This window comes from Anomalospiza imberbis, chromosome 15 (genome assembly GCF_031753505.1).
Source record: "Anomalospiza imberbis isolate Cuckoo-Finch-1a 21T00152 chromosome 15, ASM3175350v1, whole genome shotgun sequence".
In the NCBI taxonomy this organism is placed as follows: domain Eukaryota; kingdom Metazoa; phylum Chordata; class Aves; order Passeriformes; family Viduidae; genus Anomalospiza; species Anomalospiza imberbis.
Genome location: NC_089695.1, coordinates 8,543,713 through 8,563,821, shown reverse-complemented (window position 1 = coordinate 8,563,821; position 20,109 = coordinate 8,543,713). Strand labels below are relative to the sequence as shown.

Genomic DNA, 20,109 nt, shown 5'->3' with positions numbered 1-20,109 from the left:
AGCACTTCAAAACCCATCTCTGAAGAGCAGTGGTGGTCAGCTAAAATCATAGAATCACAAAATCCTGAGTTAGAAGGAACCCACAAGGATCATCAAGTCCAGCTCCTGGCTCTGCACAGAGTAACCCCAGAAGTCCCACCATGTGCCTGAGAGCATTGTCCAAATGCTCCTCGAGCTCTGTCAGGCTGTGACCATTCCCTGGGGAGCCTGTTCCTGCGTGCAACCACCCTCTGGGGAAGAACCTTCTCCTAACATCCAACCTAAACCTCCCAACACAGGTTGCAATTGTGACCAGAATCCAAATCCCTGGGAAGCTCTAACAAGGGAACCAAGCTGAGAGACATCCATTAGCAAGACCTACCGAGGAGAGCAGCCTGAGATGAGATAAACTGCTAATGATGAGCTTGTGTTGCAAAGGAAACTGCTGGTGGCAGTCAGCAGAGAGAGAGGAGAGTGGGGATAAGTGAGAGGGCACACAGACAGCTTTTCTGACATTCTTTTTGCTTAACAGTCAGATTTGTAATACCTGGAAGAACAGAACAAGAGGTGGCAGAAGCCTAAAGAGACAGTATTTACTAGATAAAGTTGGTAGCTGCTTGGCACAGTGTAAGAAGATTACAGATGTCAGGACAGCAGGAGAGAGCAAGAGGGAAGGAGAGGAAATACAGAGCTTTGCTCTCCAAGACCTATAAACCAGCTCAGTGCCAGCAGTCTCTAAGGAACTTAGGTTAAAAGATGAAATAATAATGCTTAGTAAATGAGGGGAAGGATCTTTGCTGCAGGAGAATCTTGCTGTCTTTGCTACTGACTTTCCAGATGTTTTGAGTAGCCTGAATATGTCTCCTCATTAACTTGGCTGAGCAGGCAGTGTCTTTTCTAGGACGCTCCCAGCATCCATGTCTTGTCACTGAAGTGCCTTATTTTGTTTGAAATAAACAGCATTAGGTCTGGGTTGTGCAGCAGCACATCAGCTCAGACATCCAAAGCACAGATAATTTCTGAGCTTTGGCCAGACTTAGTATAAAATTATAGTTTCAGGTCAAAGTACTTCAACTGACCTTGAGAAGTTTTCCCTCTGCTCTTCCACTATAGTAAGGATAAGTATATAAATTACACACTTATACTTCTGTGCATATATATATTACAGTTGTAGTGCATTTCTATATTGATCTTTTAGTTCAGTCAAAGGAGCAGATTATCAATCTCACACCCTGGGACAGAACTTTATTGCTTTTATTTGTTGTGTGCTGCTAAACAGCTCAGCACTGCTGGGCTCTGACCAACTGCTTCTGCGTCACTGCAGCCCTCAGATGTCTGGGATGTCAGGGAAGACGTGCAAAGGTGTGAGACCCATGCAGTCTGTCACATCCACACTGTGGAGAGAGACTTGTGATCCACTTCCAACAGAGCTGGAGAGTGTGATTTTCTCCAGAAGGAAGTGAAAGTAATGAAATTTTGGGCCAGATTTGACAGGGGCTAGAAGGATCTTCTGACTTTCTGCCTGCAGCATATGTTAGCAACATGTGAAACTAGACTTATTTTTTAAATAAGAGACATAATTGTCTTACTGCTGGTTTTCTTTGATGTGTTCACCACGGCCTCACCCTGCTGTGCAGGATGGGGGTCTGCTGGATCCATGACCGTGAACGCAGCAACAGTGTGATGGGGGAAAATATATTAGGAGCTTATAGCAGGTTTTGGGAATTGCTGCCAGCGGCTGTCACCAGCTCTGTCCTTCTGTGCTTTCCTTTATTTCACTCTTAGTGCCCATCACACTTGCCTGGAAGCTGCAGCATGGCTGTGACCCCCAAGGTAATGTGACCCTCCCCCCCCTCCCAAGATAAATGGGTACATTTACCTTGGGCTGGCTTGCAGCCCAGATCAGTGTAGTTTTTCAAGAAAAGCAGTTTTGTGGTGGCTTTGTTTCCTGAGCATGGAAGAATCCAGGAGAGTTGTAATTCAGTGAAAGGAGATCGCTGTCTCCTGGCTCACACCATGCTTGAGGGAACTGGGGGGTTCAGCCTGAGGAAAGGAGGCCCAGGGGGACTTTCTCCCTCTCTATGAAAGAAACTTGAAAGAAAGTTGTAGCCAAGAGAGGGTCAATCTCTACTCCCAATGACAGGATGTAAATGTAAATGACAGGATGAGATGAAATGGCTTCAAGTTGTACCAGGGGACTCTTAGGTTGAGGATTAGAAAAAAATTCTTTTGGATTGACTCCATCCAGCCCAGGATCGTGGTGGAGTCCCCATCCCTGGGAGTGTGAAAAAGTCCCATCTAGATGTGAACTTTGGTTAGTGCTGAGGGAGGAAGGCTGCGAAAACCTTACCCAGGTAACAGCAAATGTCTACAAAAAGAAGTCCCAGCTGCTGAAAACAAACCTGGAGGGTGTAAAGTAAGAACTGCTTTGGCCTGTCCCTGTGGGGAGCACAAGGTAAGTGGGTCAGCCCACCCAGGTGTCACCATGTACATTGCCTGTAGCACTGCTGGTGCTCACTAATGGAAACCACAAAGCAGAAACAGAAGTGGAAGAAAATTAAATCACTTTCCCTATCCTCATTAGCCCTAGATACATTTCTGGGATTAACTTTTGGTTGAAAATAAAATTCCAGCTAAGAGAAAAAATATTATTGCAGTAGGTAAAACAGTATATACAACAGAATATCTTGATTAAATGGATACAGTAATTAGGTTTTCTTTTAAATAAGCTGGTGATTGAATAAAAAAAAATATATACTGCCTTCACAAACCATCAAATGACATGGCTGGAAATAAAGAAGTCAAGAATAATAAACACATCTAATAGTAGCTGAATAACCTTGTTTTTTTCTGTAAAACAAGACTGATCCCAAGTGGGACTCGGTGCTTTTTGAAGGTTGTTTAGAGGGAAGGAAAAATTTATCAGCTGCTTAATATCCCTGAGCAGCCAGAAACTCTCCAAACTAGATGGGACAGAGTTCAGGGTAGGAAATAAGCCTTGCTTGCAGTTCTTGTTCATGTAGCAGGAGGGCACTCACCTGACTGGTGAGTACATGTTCAGCTCTGTGTCCTCTCTCACCTTTCTCAGGTCATAATGCTTTTGAAGTTGTGAGCACAAAATATGAAGGGTGAAAAAAACCCTTGACAGTAGATGGGTTTGCTATCAGAGAAGTGCTTCCCACCTGGAATTTTAATTTGGTTTCAGTTGGAGTGGGGCCAAGAGGTCCAAAATGTTGCAGCTCAGCAAGAAAGGGACAGGAGCATTAGTTGTCACTGTGCCAGAGTCTTCTGTTATTTTCCAGAGGAATAATGTTTAGAGTCTTTGGGGAGCTGATCTACAAGGGTATTGTCCCTTAAACTGAGGTGGGACCATGTTCTCTTAGATTTAAGATTAAATCTTAGATTTAATCCAATAGGATCGGTGATGGGATTTAAGAGAAAAGGTTTGTTTTAAACCCAGTATTGCAGAGGGTAAGGCTATTTACATTATAGGGAGGTTACATTATAGACATAAGGATATCTGAGGAGAACAGCTGAACGTGTTGATGCTGTTGGTGGGGTATAGTTGATACCCACAGAGTGTGGGACAGCTGGAGCCTGAGGGTGCACCAGGGTCTGCTCCAAGGCTCCTGCAAGGCACCAGCCACTGTGCTCTGCACTAAAGAAAACAGATTTGCACAAAAGGACAGCTGCCATTTCTCATTCTGCTGAGCTCTGCCAGCCAACAAATGAGCAGAAAAGGGTCATAATATCTTGTACCACTTTGGGCATGTGGATGCATTTCCTTGAGGAGGGGAAGAGCTGTGGGAGAACTGGATGCTGCAGGCACAGCGTGAGCTTTCAGGGTCAGGAGGGTTCAATCTGATTTCTTCAGCCAAGCCAGAGTCACTTCAGGGAGAATAGCTTGAGGGCTTTTCCCTGATAATAACCTTTTTTCCTGGTCAGGGACAGGACAGTGTTTATTTCAGACTGCAGCGGGGTGCTGAGAGCGGGCACTAGTGACACCACAGCTGCAGGGACTCTCCACAGCCCTGCACTCCTCACTGTCCTTCCTCTGGCCTTCTCCCACTCCAGGCTGCCTCTGAGGATTCCTTGAGATCAGTTTGACATAGGGTGACAGTCTGAGGTACCAGTTACATTAGTGGAACTTTCTAAACATCAGCTTCCCCAGGTTTATTTTTTACTTTATGGGATAAATTTATTCATATAGAAAAAAAAATGCTCTATGGAGCAAATTTAATATTTGTGGGAGTTACAAAACTGAATGTGGCAGTCTGTAACTGAAGCCCTATAAAATCTGGAAGGTAACATGCTGGAGAGTATCTCTGACAGCAGGATTTAGAAAATCTGCCAGCTAATACAAAATGACTACAGGAGCTCCTCAAGTGCAGAGCTGAGTGGAGCTGAATATGCAGATATATGTGCCTAATTTTTCCTTTTAGGACCTCAGTCCTTTGAAAAGATCGAGGTAAATGCACATCCAGTAATGCTGTCTTGTCTCTCAGGGGACAGCTGCACAATGGCAGACTACAGCCGGCTCAAGAGCATCCTGCTGGACCTGCAGGCTCGCCGGCAGAGCCCGCCCAGCAGCCTGGCCAAGGACAGGGTAGCCCAGAAGCGCTTCCTAATTGAAGAGCTGTTTAAGCACTTGGATCTGAACAGTGATGGGCATCTCAGCAGCTCTGAACTGGCTCAGGTAGGTTTATTGTTCAGTGAGAATGGAATTATGAAGTGGATTTTCATTCAAAGTGTGAATTGAATGTAACACAGCAGCACTCAGTTGGGAATGGTCATTTGTACCTGTCCAGTCAGCAGCAAGTAAAGGAGGAGAATCTAACACAGTGAGTCTCTCTCTGCATCTCCCAGGAGTCAGTGTTGTCTCAAACATTTGAAGCTCATCTCCAAACAAAAAACATGGCAGTTTTCCAGCCCCGTCCATTCTCCTCAAAATAAATAATGATCCTTGCTCTGCTAACTGACATCTTCTGAAGTATTTCTAGTTAGACAGCTTGGGGAGAATCAATTTAGATTTTTTAGGTACATGTAAGTTAGGCAGCAATCTCTCAATTCTTCTCCCTGCCTTCTGGACTGTGCATTAGCATAGAGTAATGTGACAGCAAAGTTGGGATGTTTTTCAACAGGTATATTGTCCTAAAATCCCTGGACAGATGGTGAAATGTGGATTAGCAGAAATTGATAGAAAAGGTAAGAGCTTGAAAAAACTATTATTTCTAATTTCAGGTGTGCTGTGGTGTTGGAATTCATCTCTTTGGTAAAGTGAACCAAACAGCCATCCTGGGCACTCGATCTGGGTACTCTGTGTCCTCAACTTGTTCTTTGCACATGCAGACCTGGGAAAACAGTCCTGCAAAATATATTTTCCATTCATTATGTCATCCATGAGAAGAATTAGAAGCAAATGCCTTGTAAGAGCCCTTTGGAAGCCAGTCCTGTCTGGGACCTATTCCAGTTTCCAAAGCTGTTCCTTCATAGAATTATGGAATGGTTTGCGTGGGAAGGGACCTTAAAGCTGATCTCATTCCACCCCCTGCTGTGGGCAGGGACACCTGCCACTAGGCCAGGTTGTTCAGAGTAAGTTCACCCTTGAGTTCTCATCTGCACTTTTACTTCCCAGGGAACACAGAGCATGTTGCAGGCATGAGCTGGCTCCTCCCTGGGACACTTTGTGCTGCATTTTAGTCCTCAGGCTGTTGACAGGATGCTTGATCCTTTCCACACCATGCAAAGTGTCAGCATAAATTCCCTTAGATCTCAGGGCTATGAATATATGCAATATTTCCTCTGAAGGCAATGATTTTTTCATCAAGACATGGTAGCTATAAGAAAACACTTCTGTCTGAATTCAAAGCCAGCTTTTACATAGTGGCATCTAGGTGTCTGTTCTACTCTCCAATTTTTTTTGCTTTTTACATGAAACTTATTTTATTGGGATTTTAAAACTCTCATGGAAATGAAGGTTTGGCAGCCTGCAAGCAATTGTTATTGCAAAGGAGCTCAGGCAATGCTGTAAGGTCTGCCTCAGAGTTCCTCTGGGCTTTGTTTGCAGATGTGCCTGGAGCCCAGGTCTCTCTCCCAGGTGCAAGCACAGACATTGGCTACTCTTATTTCAATTATTCTCACTGTTATCAAAATCAGTAAATGTACCTGAACATCTGGAGCCCACTAGTTTGATGGGCCAGAATAAGTTCAGCCTCAGCCAGGAGCCCTCTCACCCAACCCTTCTCCATGCAATCTGGCTACCAGCATGGCTGAGGTGACGGTGAGATCACCTCTCAAAAGACAAAATAATGCCTATTAATGCACAGTTTAGATAAGCCATGAGTGCTTTTCATCCTGAGCTGAGTGGCTCTGGTCTTGGGCCCCTTGGTGGCAGCATGGCTGAGTCCCAGCCAGGCTGGGGACACATCTGTGGGCAGCTCTGGGATCTCACAGCAGCAGGATTCACAGTTTATTTGTAGCATGCCAATTTTTTATTTTTCTGTTTAACAAGATGATTTTTATGTGCTCTTACACGACCAGTTTATCCCAGGTTTCAAGGGACATTTTTTTAAGTAATGAGCAATTTTTAATTACCCGGGCTATAGCCTTAACAGAACTATTCTTACCTTTTTCTTAGGTAGATTTGTAATTGATTTGCATTAGGCCTCTATTTTGAAGCTCTCTGCCACTTTAAATTTCCCCCAGAGATGAGAATTTCATTGCCCATGGGCAGAGGAAGCTGAGCTGAATGTGATGCAGTGAGATCTTGTTCCCTCTGACTGCTGGATGAGCTGGTGCTGTGCCTTTGCTTTGTTTTATTTAAAATAAAAATAGTCTCTCGAGCACTATAACTTTGTCTGCAAGCAAAAGCTCAAGGCAGGTAACTTGCACTGCTGCAATAAAAAGGGATTTTTAAGACCTGGAAATGGATCTTTAGGAGGCTCATTGCAGAGGGATTCACCCCAAAGGAGAGTCTCTCCAGGGGGGATCGTCCTTCATTGACTCAGCACCCATGTGTGTGCTCTCCACCACAGAATTGCTTTGAGCAAAACAATGGCAACAGATGGCCCATCCCCTTCTATTTAGAGCTGGTTTGCCTCCTGTCTGCTGGTAGACCCTCTCCATTATTTTCCCTCTGGACCCAACAGTGAAATTGCCATGTAGTTTTGCAACCGTGGATATATAAGGCTATTAACAATGGTGGTAATTGGAATGTTATTTCCATTTAAATCTTGAATGTATTTTAAAGTCAGATTCATAAATCTACAAAGTGTGTCACAGCTGAAGTGTTTTCCACTGTTTTTTTCCCTGACGTTAAATCAAAAGGACTAGTAAAAACTTGTCAGTCTTATGAAAAGTTAGTCAATTTTCTATGCAAAGGGTAGACAGAGGGAAATTTCCATCTTTAGAGGATTGATCTTGGAAGTTATGGTTGATCTCACTTTTATTGAATATTTTTTACTTGCTAGGTGAAGGGTCATTTTTTTAGCATTATTACTTTAAATTGCTTCAACATAATGGGTCAAGACTAGAATAGTAAATAAAAGAGTCCCTGTCCTACAGGAAAAAGCTTTCCTGTCTGGAAGATGCAACAGTTCAGCAATTTTCTTCATGTTCTACAATAAATTCAGAGAACACAAATGAAATGTTGAAAAAACAAAAGAAGCAAACTGTCAGGGGTTGGAAAAGCACATCAGTGTTGAGTACACCATCCACTGTTGCCTGTTCTATTCCTAAAATCAGGGCATACAGTTTTGTCCTTACTTACAGAGGAGAAAGAAGCAGACTTTCCTTTTCCCCTGCTGAATATTTATTTTCCGGTCCGTTTTCAATATGAAAATGCATTTCTGTGCTGCTGGTAAAGGAAGGGGCTCTTCAGTCCATGGTCCATGAAGTGCTGCAGGAATACAAATATCCTGATAGAAAGCAAATATATAATGACAGTTATGATAATCTATTATCTATCTATGTCCCCAAAGGTCATTTCATGGAAGATCTGCCAGGTGAGCCAGGCCAGCAGTGTGTGGCATTGCATTACATTTAAGGTTACATGTTCTCTTTGCTACAGCTAATGAAGAAGGAGGGCCTGGAGGATGATTTACTGGGTTGTACACTTGAAAACCTTCTCCAGTTTGATGATTACAATAACGACGGCCGCCTGACCCTGCAGGAGCTCTACACAGCCTTCCGTGAGTCCCTGCTTTGGTCTGTCCTGGCTGTTTGAAGCATGGGAATATCTGTGAGGGCACTGTTGTCTTCCTAGGCGTGGTCAGCGAAGATGCTCACTTTTTTGTCTTTAATGCCAAGAAAACACTTTGGAAGGCTTGTTTCCAAGGTGTCTGTGCTCCACAGCGTGGAGCAGGAGGTTGGTACAGGTGTGTCGAGTTTATTGTTTTCTTCTGTGTCTTGTTGTGCTTCTTGTTGATGGCAAGGGAGAGATGGTGGCCTGGCCAAGGTCTGTAGACCTGAGTACATGGTTTGATGAACCCTGAAGAAACAAGATGGAAACCTGTCCAAAGTTCCTGTGGTAATGTGAGTTAGTTTGCTGTGGGGAAGGTGTTTACTGAATATTTTGCCTGGGAATTATGTTTTCTACATTTTGTTTTCCATGTTAATGAGTGTATTAGAGTGTGCAATCATGATATAAATCTCAGCATCCTGTGCAAGGATCGGGGGATCACAGAGCTGCTTAAACAGTGGGATATAATAAATACTTCTGTTATCCCATTTATCTTCATAAATTTATGTTCTTGCTTTGAGTTAAGCATTTGTTGAAGTCCTTCACTGGAAAAGGCCCACACTGTCTCCTTCATCTGGGTGATAGAAAGTTGTATTGTTGCCTGTTTCTTTGGGATACTGAAGAAAAAGGAAAATGGGCAGGGTTATTCAGAAATCAAGAGAGTGAGCTACAGAGAACTTGGGTATGGTTAAGACATTGTGGCTAAAACTGAAGCAGGATTCAGCTACTGACTCTATTTATTGAGTGCAGGGAAAGAGACAATAACCTGGTTACCTCTTAAGCAGGATTCTTTTCTGAGGAGGGTAATGTCTATTTTCTTGATTTACAGCTTTTCATTTTAAAAAACCCAGTTTAGATAATAATCACAGAATGGTTTGGGGCCATGGGCAAGGACACCTGGCACTAGACCAGGTCACTCCAAGCCCTGTCCAGCCTGGTCTTGAACTCTTCCAGGGATGGGGCAGCCACAGCTTCTCTGGGCAACCTGTGCCAGGGCTCCACCATCCTCACGGGGAGGGATTTCTTTATAAAATATCCAGTCTAGCCTTCCCTTCTGTCAGTTTGAAACCATTACCCCTTGTCCTATCATACCATGCCCTTGTCAAAAGTCCCTCTTCATCTCTCCTGTAGGCAACCTTTAAATATTGGAAGGTGTTTAAAGTGTTTTAAGATTAGCCCCAGTTGTCACCGTGGACCTGTTTGAACCTCACATGCAATTCAACACAGCAGATGTACAGTAAAACATAAAATCTCATACATTAAGAAGGCATAAAGTGTATTAACCCAGCTATAAAGGCCTGACATGCAGTTATTTGGGAGCATATTTAGATCAATGGGTTCTCAAAGTCACATCAACTTAAACCTAAATTCCACAAATTATTTCTAGGGGTTTCAGTTCAGGGAATTTTAAGTAGAAAATGAAAATAAGACAAGTACAAAATATTAACCAATTAATAGCAATAATACTGATAAACTGCACAATTATCGTAACAAAACACAAGGTGTAACAATGACTGTTCGTCAGAGGAGTTTTGTATCTGAACAGAATTTCTCACCATCTGAAGCTGAAAACCAGACTGACTTCTCCATTTTCAGTTTTCCCAGAATCCTGACTTTTATCAAGAGCAGCTAATGGCTCACCAGTTTTTAATTTAAAACCAAAGTTAATTGCTTGCAACTTTTGAAATTTTGGGGAACCTGGAAGCAAATTTAGTGCCTGGTTGAAGTATATTTTTTCCCTTTACTTTATTAAATGATGTAGGAAAAAAAAATCTCAAAAATACTTTCAACACTTAAGGGCACACTTTAGTTTATGAAAATTTTGTTTATAAGATTTCTGCTTTGTTATGAGTCAGAATTTGGCTTGCAGCAGTAGTTTAAAGGTACAGCATCCTGCACATTTCCCCTGTTTTTTGCCTATTAGAGAGGTCTTTTTGTTGCTTGAAGTTCACCCAAGCCATGAATTGTGGCTGCCACAGGCTGGCAGCAAGGTATGGGCACGGCTGCCTCAGCAAGCTGAGGAACATAATTACCAGAATTCCGTGACATCAGAAGTCTCAATCTAATTTATCCTCTAAAAACTTTATCACATCTGTTTTGGTGTCTGTGCTCTGGTGGAGTGTTGCAGTGTTGGAAAGGTTTGAAAATGACCTTGATAATGTGAAGAGCTTCCCAATCTGACATTCTTGTGCTGCATTAGAAGTTTCATTTCATTTTAGAGGGACTTGTGGCCGTGTTGTAACTCACAGAGCCACAAAGCGGCCTCTTTCTCTCACTCCATGTGTGTCTCTTGTTTTTCCTTGACCCATTCTCTCTCTCTAAGACCTTCAGGGACCCAAAGGTTATTTTTCTTCCCCATCATGTTGATCATCTGTAAATAAATAAAAAGTGTATGGATGAGAGAAATCCACAGTCTTACATTTTCTGAAATGTGATTTTTGACAGTACAAGCACTACATCTAATAGGTGCTATTTTTAATCATAACTTCCAACCATGGTAATAATTTGCATATGCATTTTAATGCACAGTTTTGGATTATGGGCAGAAATAATGGCCTTCTTTCTAAACCTACCATTTTTCTTCTGGTTTTCTGAAAGTTCTTTTGTTCCTTAATCCCAAGAATAGAGCTGTTAAGAGTTTTCTTGCATCTATGAGGATGACTAGAAATATCTGTTAACGCAGGATTAAAGTGTCAACTTTCAAATTGCCTTAATCATACACAAGTAGTGCATGAGACAGATGAAACACTCCCCTGACAGCTCTGGTAAGAACCACTTGTAGGTGTCTTCTAATTCCTCATTAATAAATTTTTATTAGATAAAGAGTCTCAGGACCATAATTTTAAAAAATAATTTTCAATATGATGATCTTAAGATTTTTCACACGTCAGAAAGAGAGTACTAGAAAGATTATTTGTCTGTTGTCTTTTCTTTAAGTTGTCACAAAGATTCAATACATGACTAATAAATGAAAGGCTTAGTTGTCATGAGAGCTAAAGCAGTGCACGCATCTAATTAATCAGCACAGAGATAGTCTGGTGAGTTGGCAAGCACATCACCCAGCTGAGTCATACTTTTAAGAATGCTCATATGGGTGGCTTTTGGATATAGCTTCTGGCACCATATCTGTCTGGAGGTCATTAAAATTAGGCATGACACTTCTGGCATTCCTGTTGTCTTCCCTAATGGGCGAGTGGCAGATTGGCAGATGTGAAAGCCCAACTTAAGAAAAAAGTCTGTGTAATCATCTAGATCTGTATCCTCATCATCATCATCAATATGGACAGGTCAATTTGTACTACAGATAATTGAGGGAGAGGGAAAAGATGCATTCCATCAAAATGCCTTTTTCCTGTCAACACTGTTTAGCTAATAAGGAGTTATTAAACCAACAATAAAATCCCCTAAAATTCTAGATCATGGCCCATTAAAGTACTTTCCTGATGTCATAGCTGGACCAAAACAACCTATAAAGGAAGTTTGGAAGAAAAATACTGAATTATGATTTTTCAGTCCAGTCGTTATTTGCCATGGGCTATTGCATATAAGTTAAATGTAGACAGAAAATTGCTGTTTCTGTAAGATGAGAGGCATGTCATCTATGGATATATTGCTATCTAAAGAACACAAGCAGGGACATTTTTCATGCAGGAATGAATGCAGCAGGAGCTGAAGGATTAATGTGGTCTTCTCTTAACTCCAGTTAAGGAGTATAAGACAATGTTTTTCTTTCCTCCCTGATTCTTTTTTAGGCCAAATCTTCCTTTTTTAATATGTCCTTAATATTAACCAAAAAAGCACAAGGAAGAAATATGAAAATGATACGTACACACTTTCAGCAGGAGGTCAGGGAAATGCTGGGTAACTGCCAGGGAGGGTGGATGGTGCCACCCCCAGGCACTGGGGCTCTCCCAGCACCACCACCAGGGGCTGGGAGACCAGATTGAATTTGAATGAACTGGGTGAAAAAAATAATTTTAGAGCCTGGGCTGGGCATGGGTAAATCACTGCCAGTGCAGAGAAGCAGTGTTGGACTGGCTCCAGATTTACTGCAGTGATCCTAAAATCTCCAGGAGTTGTACTCCCCACAGCCGTGTGGTGTGGAGAAGGGAGCAACCCATTCCTGATTCCTCCACCACCCTCCAGACACTCATTAGAAGTGTGGAGTAGAAGACAGATTTATTTTTGACTTGTGCATGTTTCTGATTCACTAGAAACTACTAATTGTGGGGATTGATGCTGACTGGGAAAAAGCAAAGATCTACACTGAGAAACAGGGAATGAAACATAAAAAGGGGCTTGCAGGGTCAAGTGGGAGAGGACGATGTTGAGTGAGGAGGAAGCTTTCAGCAGGGTATCTGTTCTTGGTAGATAGATCAGCATATCCAACTCTATGGTCTCATAATAAACAAGGTGATAATGGTGAATAAATACTGTTTGAGGAAAACAAATACCCCTATTTGCTCTGTGTGTGTGTGTATGCACTCCACACACATGTGGCAAACCAGCTGTTCCAGCAGCAATTGCACCTGTAAAATCCACGTTCAGATGAAGTGTTTAGTCACAAATTCATGAAACTGTTCTTGATGGCACAGCACCTGCAGTCAGGTATTTGTTGCTGTTTCCTTCCAACTGGATTGGTCAAGCCCACATAATTATACTGGACAAGTATATTGTGAGATAAAATGTTTTGCTTGCAGTGTTTTCTTAAGCAGTGTTGTAGCAACAGTTATCTACAAAATCAAATCATAGTCGTGAAATATTGACAGTTTGTGCCCCAGGCTCTGCCTCTCCTGCTGTCATCTCCCTGGTATGTGATTTTTCTTTCATGTTGCTGCAGATATTGGTACAAACTTGGAAATAATTCATTAGCTTACCAGCATTGATTGCTTCTGTGAGCGATGTGATAGCCCAACTTCAAACACGGCTGGGCAAGCAGGGGAGCATCGGCCTCTGCTTTTGGTTTGATGTGGGGTTAGAGGAGCTACTCAGGAAAGAAATGAGGTTTCCTTTAGTTGCCCAAAGCAGCCCATTCTTGATTGCCTCGAGGAATGGTGTGCAGATGTGTTACTGAGGATGAAGGCAACTTACTGGGCATTTAGTAATAGCAGTAGTAGTAATATTGTTGTTATTATTGTAACTGTTGTTATTATTGTTATTAGTATATTAATACTATTTTAATAATGCAATCTTATAGCAGAAACAAAACTAAAAAGATAAAGTCAAGGGAAAAAGCAGAAATTTAAAACAATTCAGCTTGATTACTGCAGGAAGTGTCAAGTGACTGAACAGGGATGACAGAAAAACTCAACAAGCACCCAAGTCACTGCAACAGCACTTTGTCACCAGCATTCTCATGAGCCATGACACCATGCTGGGTTTTTAGGCATTTTGAGGATGGAGCTGGTGTGAGTTGGAGGCAGACACAGCAGCTCAGCACAGGGGAGAGTGCCCAAAGACTCGTGAGTGAGCAGGGTTGAGCTCTGGGCACGTGCTCGAGGATGGAGATGCCTTTGATCAGCTTCTGAGATCTCCCTGTTTGATATGTTTTGACTTTAGATCATTTTCAGAAGCACCTAACTCCTTGCCTCACTCATAAATACAGTGTAAGATGCTTGGCTTGAGCACTAGGAAGGATCCTGCTGCACCTGGAAATATAATTTTTGTCTGGTAGGATGCCTCAGCTGGGGATATCACAGTGAGTTCATCTGTACTGCGTTTTAGTGGGCAGCTATGTCTTGAATGTTGAAAATTTTCTTGCTTGGATTTTCTTTTTTTTCTTCTTTTTTTTCCTCCCTTGCTATCAAAGAAACACATTCTGCAAAGGAAAGAAGTTGGTTTCTTTCTCTGTCTCTCTTTTAAAGCTCTTCTCATTGTGAAAACCTTTTGCACTTCAAGTCTAAAATATATCTTAGGGCTTCAGCAAAGTGCCCTGCATTATTTGCAGTTCCACAAAACAGTTGTCAGAATCAGGTTTGTTGTGTAGTCTCAATTGTTTTGCTGCATTTTGAACAAAGCAAAAGGTTCTTCTCAGAGGAAGAAAAAAAATCAGAATTAATTTGTAGCAAGAAGGACAAGTTTAATCTAAGCAAAAAGGTTTCAAAAGCTAAAATATGGTTTCCAGAGAAAAAGTTAAAAGTGCTTAGATCAAGAATAATTCTGTTGTATGTGGATGCATGCTTGCCAGTCGGGAAAGGGACATGGTTTTGCCTTGGGCTAAAAAGAGAAATGTTTCCATGTTCAGATCAGACATTAATTCATTTAATCACGGCTGCTGCTCAGCTTTGTACTCTACCCACTTTATATATTTTGGCATTATGACTTCAATTAAGAGAGCCTCCTCAAATAAAATTTTAGCAGAATTAATGGTAAGCATCGGTGTGGTTAGAATGAGTGTGGTTTCATGTCAAGAATAGAGGCCAGATTTTTTCATGGAAAGCCAGGGCGGGTTGCCTGACACTGGTTTGGCTGTTCCCATGTCAGAACCTGCACACTCAAGTGTCAATTGCCAGTATTTTTCCCAGTAGGGAAGCACAGAATGGTTTGGACTGGGAGGGACCTTAACCTTGTCTTGTCCTAACCCCTGCTACGAAGACCTCTTCCACTGTCCCGGGTTGCTCCAAGCCCCATCCAACCTTGAGCATTTCCAGGGATGGGGCTTGGAGGCACAGCTTCTCTGGGCAACCTGTGCCAGGGCCTCAGCACCCTCACAGGAAAGAATTTCTTCCTAATATCTAATCTAAACCCAGGATCTTTCATTTGAAGCCATTCCCCCTTGTTCATATCTCCCATTTCCAAAGATACCATCTGTAAAATGTCAACAGTCTTAATAAGCAATGACTGAATAAGAGAAAGTAATTTAATTACAAGTTGTTATTGGAAATCTATTGTCTACAAATTGCAAAGAAAACTCACTAGAAGACAATGTACTGTTGATCTTAAAATGGTTTTTCAGGGTGCATTGATTTGTTGATCTTGGTTTTAAATGCAAGAAATTGCCATGTGGAGTAGTGCTTCAGAGGTGATGTACTACAAACCATATCAAATGTCTACACACACTCTAGCAGGACTAGAATATTTAAATATTTATAAGTATTTATGAGTGACTCACTGGCGCATAAACCAGGCAAATACCATTACTCAAAAATTATTTGATCTGCGCTGGCAGTGTTCGCTGAAGCAATTTCACATGCACAAATAATAGTATTTTGGGTTTCTTGCAAACACAGAATTATGTCAGTGAAGAGCAAATACAAACATTGGTGAAATCGTAGAATGGCTGACAGTCCTAGACACACGTTGAGTCACCATCAAGCATTAAACAAATGCGTAGCTGTGGCACTTGGTTCAGTGGTGGCCTTGGCAGTGCTGGGGTAACAGTTGGACTTAATAATTTTAGGGGGCTTTTCCAACCTAAATTATTCTATGCTTCTCTGTGCACCTTAAAGTCATGTAGTTAGGGGTCTAAATAGTATAATTGTCATTTTCTGTGAGCTGGGCATGAAGAATTGCAGAAGTCCTGTGGTTTCATTATGGTCTTGCAAAACCAGAGGCCATTTGTGAATGAAGATTGGACCCAAACCTTGTGTTGTTTTGGGTTTTGGGTTGTTTTTTTTTTTTTACTTTTTAGTCATATTCTGTCTTTCTGAGGAATTTTTGAAGCAAATGCAATATTTTCATGAAGCAAAAATGACGTTTTGTTAAAAATGGGCAAAATTACAGTTACAATGCCTAAGACTTTACATGAAGTCAGAGGCATGATACAGTAGGATCCTGAGCCAGATCTTGTTTTATTGCATGCAGTCCAGAACATTTTAGCTGCAGTTTTCCTCTTCTCTCTTGTTTTCTCTCCGTGTATTTCCAAGTGGGTAATTGCCAGAGTTTTATTTTTCTTTCAAAATCTGCCTTCATCTGAGGAGAGCTGCTGTGAATGGTCTCTCTGCCTTTGCAGGCACCTCGTGGATGCTTTGAATTGCTTCTCCATTTTCATGTTCTTCATCTTTTCTTCCACTGGTTGAGCAGATTCATAGCTTGTAAGGCCAAAAACGTTCCATGATATATCAAAAAAAAAAAAAAAATTACCTAACACAGCCTCAGTCCCACCAGAGTAGGTGCAAAGGGGAAAACTTCCTTTATTACCCTTCCCCTCCCATATTACTTTCTTCACCATCCAGGCAGAGATCATGCTGCTGTTGTCTGTTTTGTCACTTACTGACCCTTTTCCCAGGATTAGTGATTTCATCTGGTTCCCTTTTTGAATGGATCCCTCTGAGAAATGCTTTTAGAGATCTGTCCATCAGCCAGTTCTTAGTTCATTTAGGACAGATTTTATTGGCACTGTACAGCACTACAGAGCTGCAGTGCTAATTTTGTAATCAAAATGCCAGAGCAGTCATCAGAAAATTATTGAGTACAGTACATATTCCCAGTGCAGTGATACAATTTATTGAGAGCCACAGCTGAGATGTTTTTATTTCATGTTCTTCACAGGAGAAAATCTCCTTGACAAATCCAGGATGCCCAGATAGAAACTTTAAAAAAGAATAGCAGTAGAAAATTGAATAAGTTGAACTCAAAGGTTGATTCTGCTTTAATACTTCCAAAAAGAATTAAAAGGGGTTCTATCCTTTAGATAAAAAAAAAGTAAAAAGCTGCAGAGATGCTTCAGTGGCATCAGAATTTGAGGTGAAACTCAGCTGTTGCTAATATCTGTCTTTAGCACCATCATAAAAAACTCATTTTCAAGATTCTTGATGATCAAAACTTCAGAAGGAATATCAGGAGCCATTGATAGACATAAATAAGGGCAAGCTAAGCCCTGCTGTGCCTCTCAAGCTCTGTTCCTGCTGTCAGCTTTTTCATCTGCAATACATAAAATTCAGCTGCAGAATTTTTGTTTCTCTTTTTGCAAACAAGTACAGGCACTACTGAACTCATGCTTTATGCCACACTTAGATTCCTGTAGCTTTCATCACAGTTCAGACACTGATATTCCAGCAGTGTTATTTGAAACTTGCTGCTTTGAGAAGTAATTTGTGGCCATGATTTAACAGAAGGGGAAAAAAAAGGTAATATGCTAAGTATATATCTGTTTATAATTTGTCATTCTGTTTGTCATACAAATCTGAATAATGTATTAGTAAAAATCACAGGTCCTTTCCTGGACACTTGGAATGGTGTCCTGCTCTGTGGCCAGCTGAAACCCATCACTGAGTTGTAGCAACATGTACCACAGCCCCAAAAATTGCTAGGGGGTGGGAATGCAGAGAGTGATGGAACAGGGAGTGGGAATGACAATGATTGCACAGCAAAAGACCAAAAAGGAGTGTGGTGAAAAGAGAATGAAAGCATTCTCATCCTGGGATTTCATAGGGTATATATACACCCTCTAAAGATGAAATTAAATGACAGAAATGAGAGTTTGAAAGACCAGGGTAACATTTCAAATACCCTTTCAGACTGTATTTTGACATGAACTGTGTTTCACAGAGTTCTCCCATGTTCTGATTTCCTGTAGTGTCAGGGCAGGGCTCTGGTCTGATGGATTGGTTGCTGGAACTGCTTTCCGGTACAGACTGATTTTGAAGATTTTCCTGAAAGATGCTGCCCAGACAGACTCTTCCTGTGGTTTTGTTCTCCTGTCTGGCTCTGTGACCTGGTTCTCTACGTCGTTCACGTTTCATTGTAATAACGGAGAAAATTCAGCTTTCTCCAGTGTTTTGGGCAACCTCAGGTGGCATCATCAATCACAACCCTTTGCTGAAGCTCCACATGCAGCCAGGGGTGCTGTCCTGCTGTCCACACGTAGCAGCACAAAAAAAAAAAAACCTCAGGTAAATTTGACCCTGATCTGTGAAAAGCCAAGAGCTGTCACCAGTCACAGACACTGTATGGCCAAGGTCAGGCACTGTCACTGCATTGTTTGTTTTTCATAGAATCATTAAGGTTGGAAAAGACCTTCAAGATCATCAGGTCCAACCTTTACAGCAATACATGCATATATATTTTTTATATATATATATATATATATATATATATATATATATGCATATTTTTATGTAACATATCACAGCTATTATTTGATAGCTCTTACAGTTAAACTCATAAAACTTTTGCTGCACAAATGTCTCCCTTTTCCATTCTGCTCACTCTGGAAAGGCTGTTGATTAAGGAACCCATTGCTGGGATGGGGAAAAGACATCATTTCTGCCAGGAAAATTCAGGAGCTCTGCATGGAGTTCTTAGCAAGCTGATGAGAGGAAATGCATCTTGCTACTGCTGGTCCATGCTGCATGTTGTTGATGGTGTTTAACCTGTCCATTAGCACATCCTGTAACAAAACTGGGAGCTGGAGGATAAACATTTTTAATGTTTGTGTGGTGAAACAGAATGATATGCTGTTCACCTGCTACTCAGCATCTGCCCAAGAGCCTGGTGGTTTACACATCTGGGAAAAGGTTCCTCTAGAGGATGACTGTTGTGGGTATAAGCCCATATGTAAAGTTACAATTTCCTGCAGTTTACAACAGTGGACTTAAAAATAACCATTGTTGAGGATCTAATTTTCAGGACAGGAGTCTCATTTCTTTATTGTTCTTAGAATGCTGATGTGTTTTTCTGTAATCTGCTAGTTCTGCAGCAAGACACTTTGGTTTCCCATTGAGGACACCTTGGCTGGGGTGGGAGGCATGCATCTCCCATCCTCCTGCAGCAGGAAAACCCAGATTCATCAACAGACTAAACCAGCTGGAACTAAACCTCGTTTTTCTGCCCTAAATACCCAAACAGCAACTTGTCAGTCCTGGCATTTGTAGCTGATATGCAGGCATCACTAGGTAGGGTTTACATTCCTGTAGGACCTGGAGGCAAAGTTCTTTCAGAACAAGTGACAGGATCTGGTTGCATTTGGTCATTATGGATAGTGGAGGAATTTGCCTTCAGTCTCTTCTCTTCAGGGAACTGCAGTTTATTATAGCAACAAAAAAAAACTGTGCCAGATTCTCCCACAGTAAACAGCAGAAAAGTCTGCCTTGTCTGTCCTTAGCTCCTGTAACACTGGTAGCCACCACATTCATCTCCAGCCTTTGGAGCAGTCCATGTGGTAATTTACAGGCTTAAAATGGAGATATGTTTTGGCTGTTTTAACACATCTCCACTTATTCAAATAGTAATTATTACTGTATTATTACATTATTATATTAGTATTATTACATTAATGTCTATTAAGTGCAGTATTGAGCACAAAGAATACAAATGTGTCTCCTAGGTAGACTGCCTTGGAGTCAGCCCAGAGGTGTAGAGTGTCTTCTGGCAGGTCTAGAGAGTTGTGTGACTTTTAATGCAATTTGCTAAGCAATCATCTGCTAAAATATGAGATGTATATGAGGCTAAATTTGTTACAGAATTGCTATTATCCTCCTTATTTTGTTTTAAGATGTATTTTTATGAACCCATTCACTCCAAGATGCACTCATGGAAATACTCCAATATGTTAATCAGTATTTATTGAATACCTCAGTGTAATGGGATGGACAGGCACAGTGGATTGTAATTAATGCATTGACATGCAGTGACTGTAGCTGAATGGAAGATGAAAACAGCTTAGTCTTAGGACAGAGTGTGCATTCATCTTGCAGTGCTACACGGACACCCACCGAGTCAAAGACCTCTCAAAAAGAATGGAAATGCATTTCCTTTGCCAAGCAGGAGTTTTTTGGCAGTAGCAAAACATACTGACATGGCAGAAATACAGAGTGTGGCCGTTGGAGGGGCTGCTACTGCATGAACTCCTCTGGAGAGCAGCACATCCCTCCAGCATTATCCATGAATGAGAGGGATGCTTGGGATGTAAAAGAACAAACTTGGCTGCTGCCATCCAGGTGTGCACAGCT

General features: G+C 41.6%; 1 protein-coding gene across 4 annotated transcripts in view; it reads left to right on the top strand.

Annotated features, from left to right (window-relative positions):
- FSTL4 (follistatin like 4) overlaps window positions 1–20,109 on the top strand; it is a 213,532-nt gene that overhangs the window by 109,148 nt on the left and 84,275 nt on the right. For all 4 annotated transcript variants that reach the window (XM_068205733.1, XM_068205731.1, XM_068205732.1 and 1 more), the window contains 2 exons: window positions 4,485–4,675; window positions 8,048–8,168. In XM_068205733.1, coding sequence (XP_068061834.1) covers window positions 4,485–4,675; window positions 8,048–8,168 — 312 coding nt within the window. The remainder of the gene's footprint in view (window positions 1–4,484; window positions 4,676–8,047; window positions 8,169–20,109) is intronic.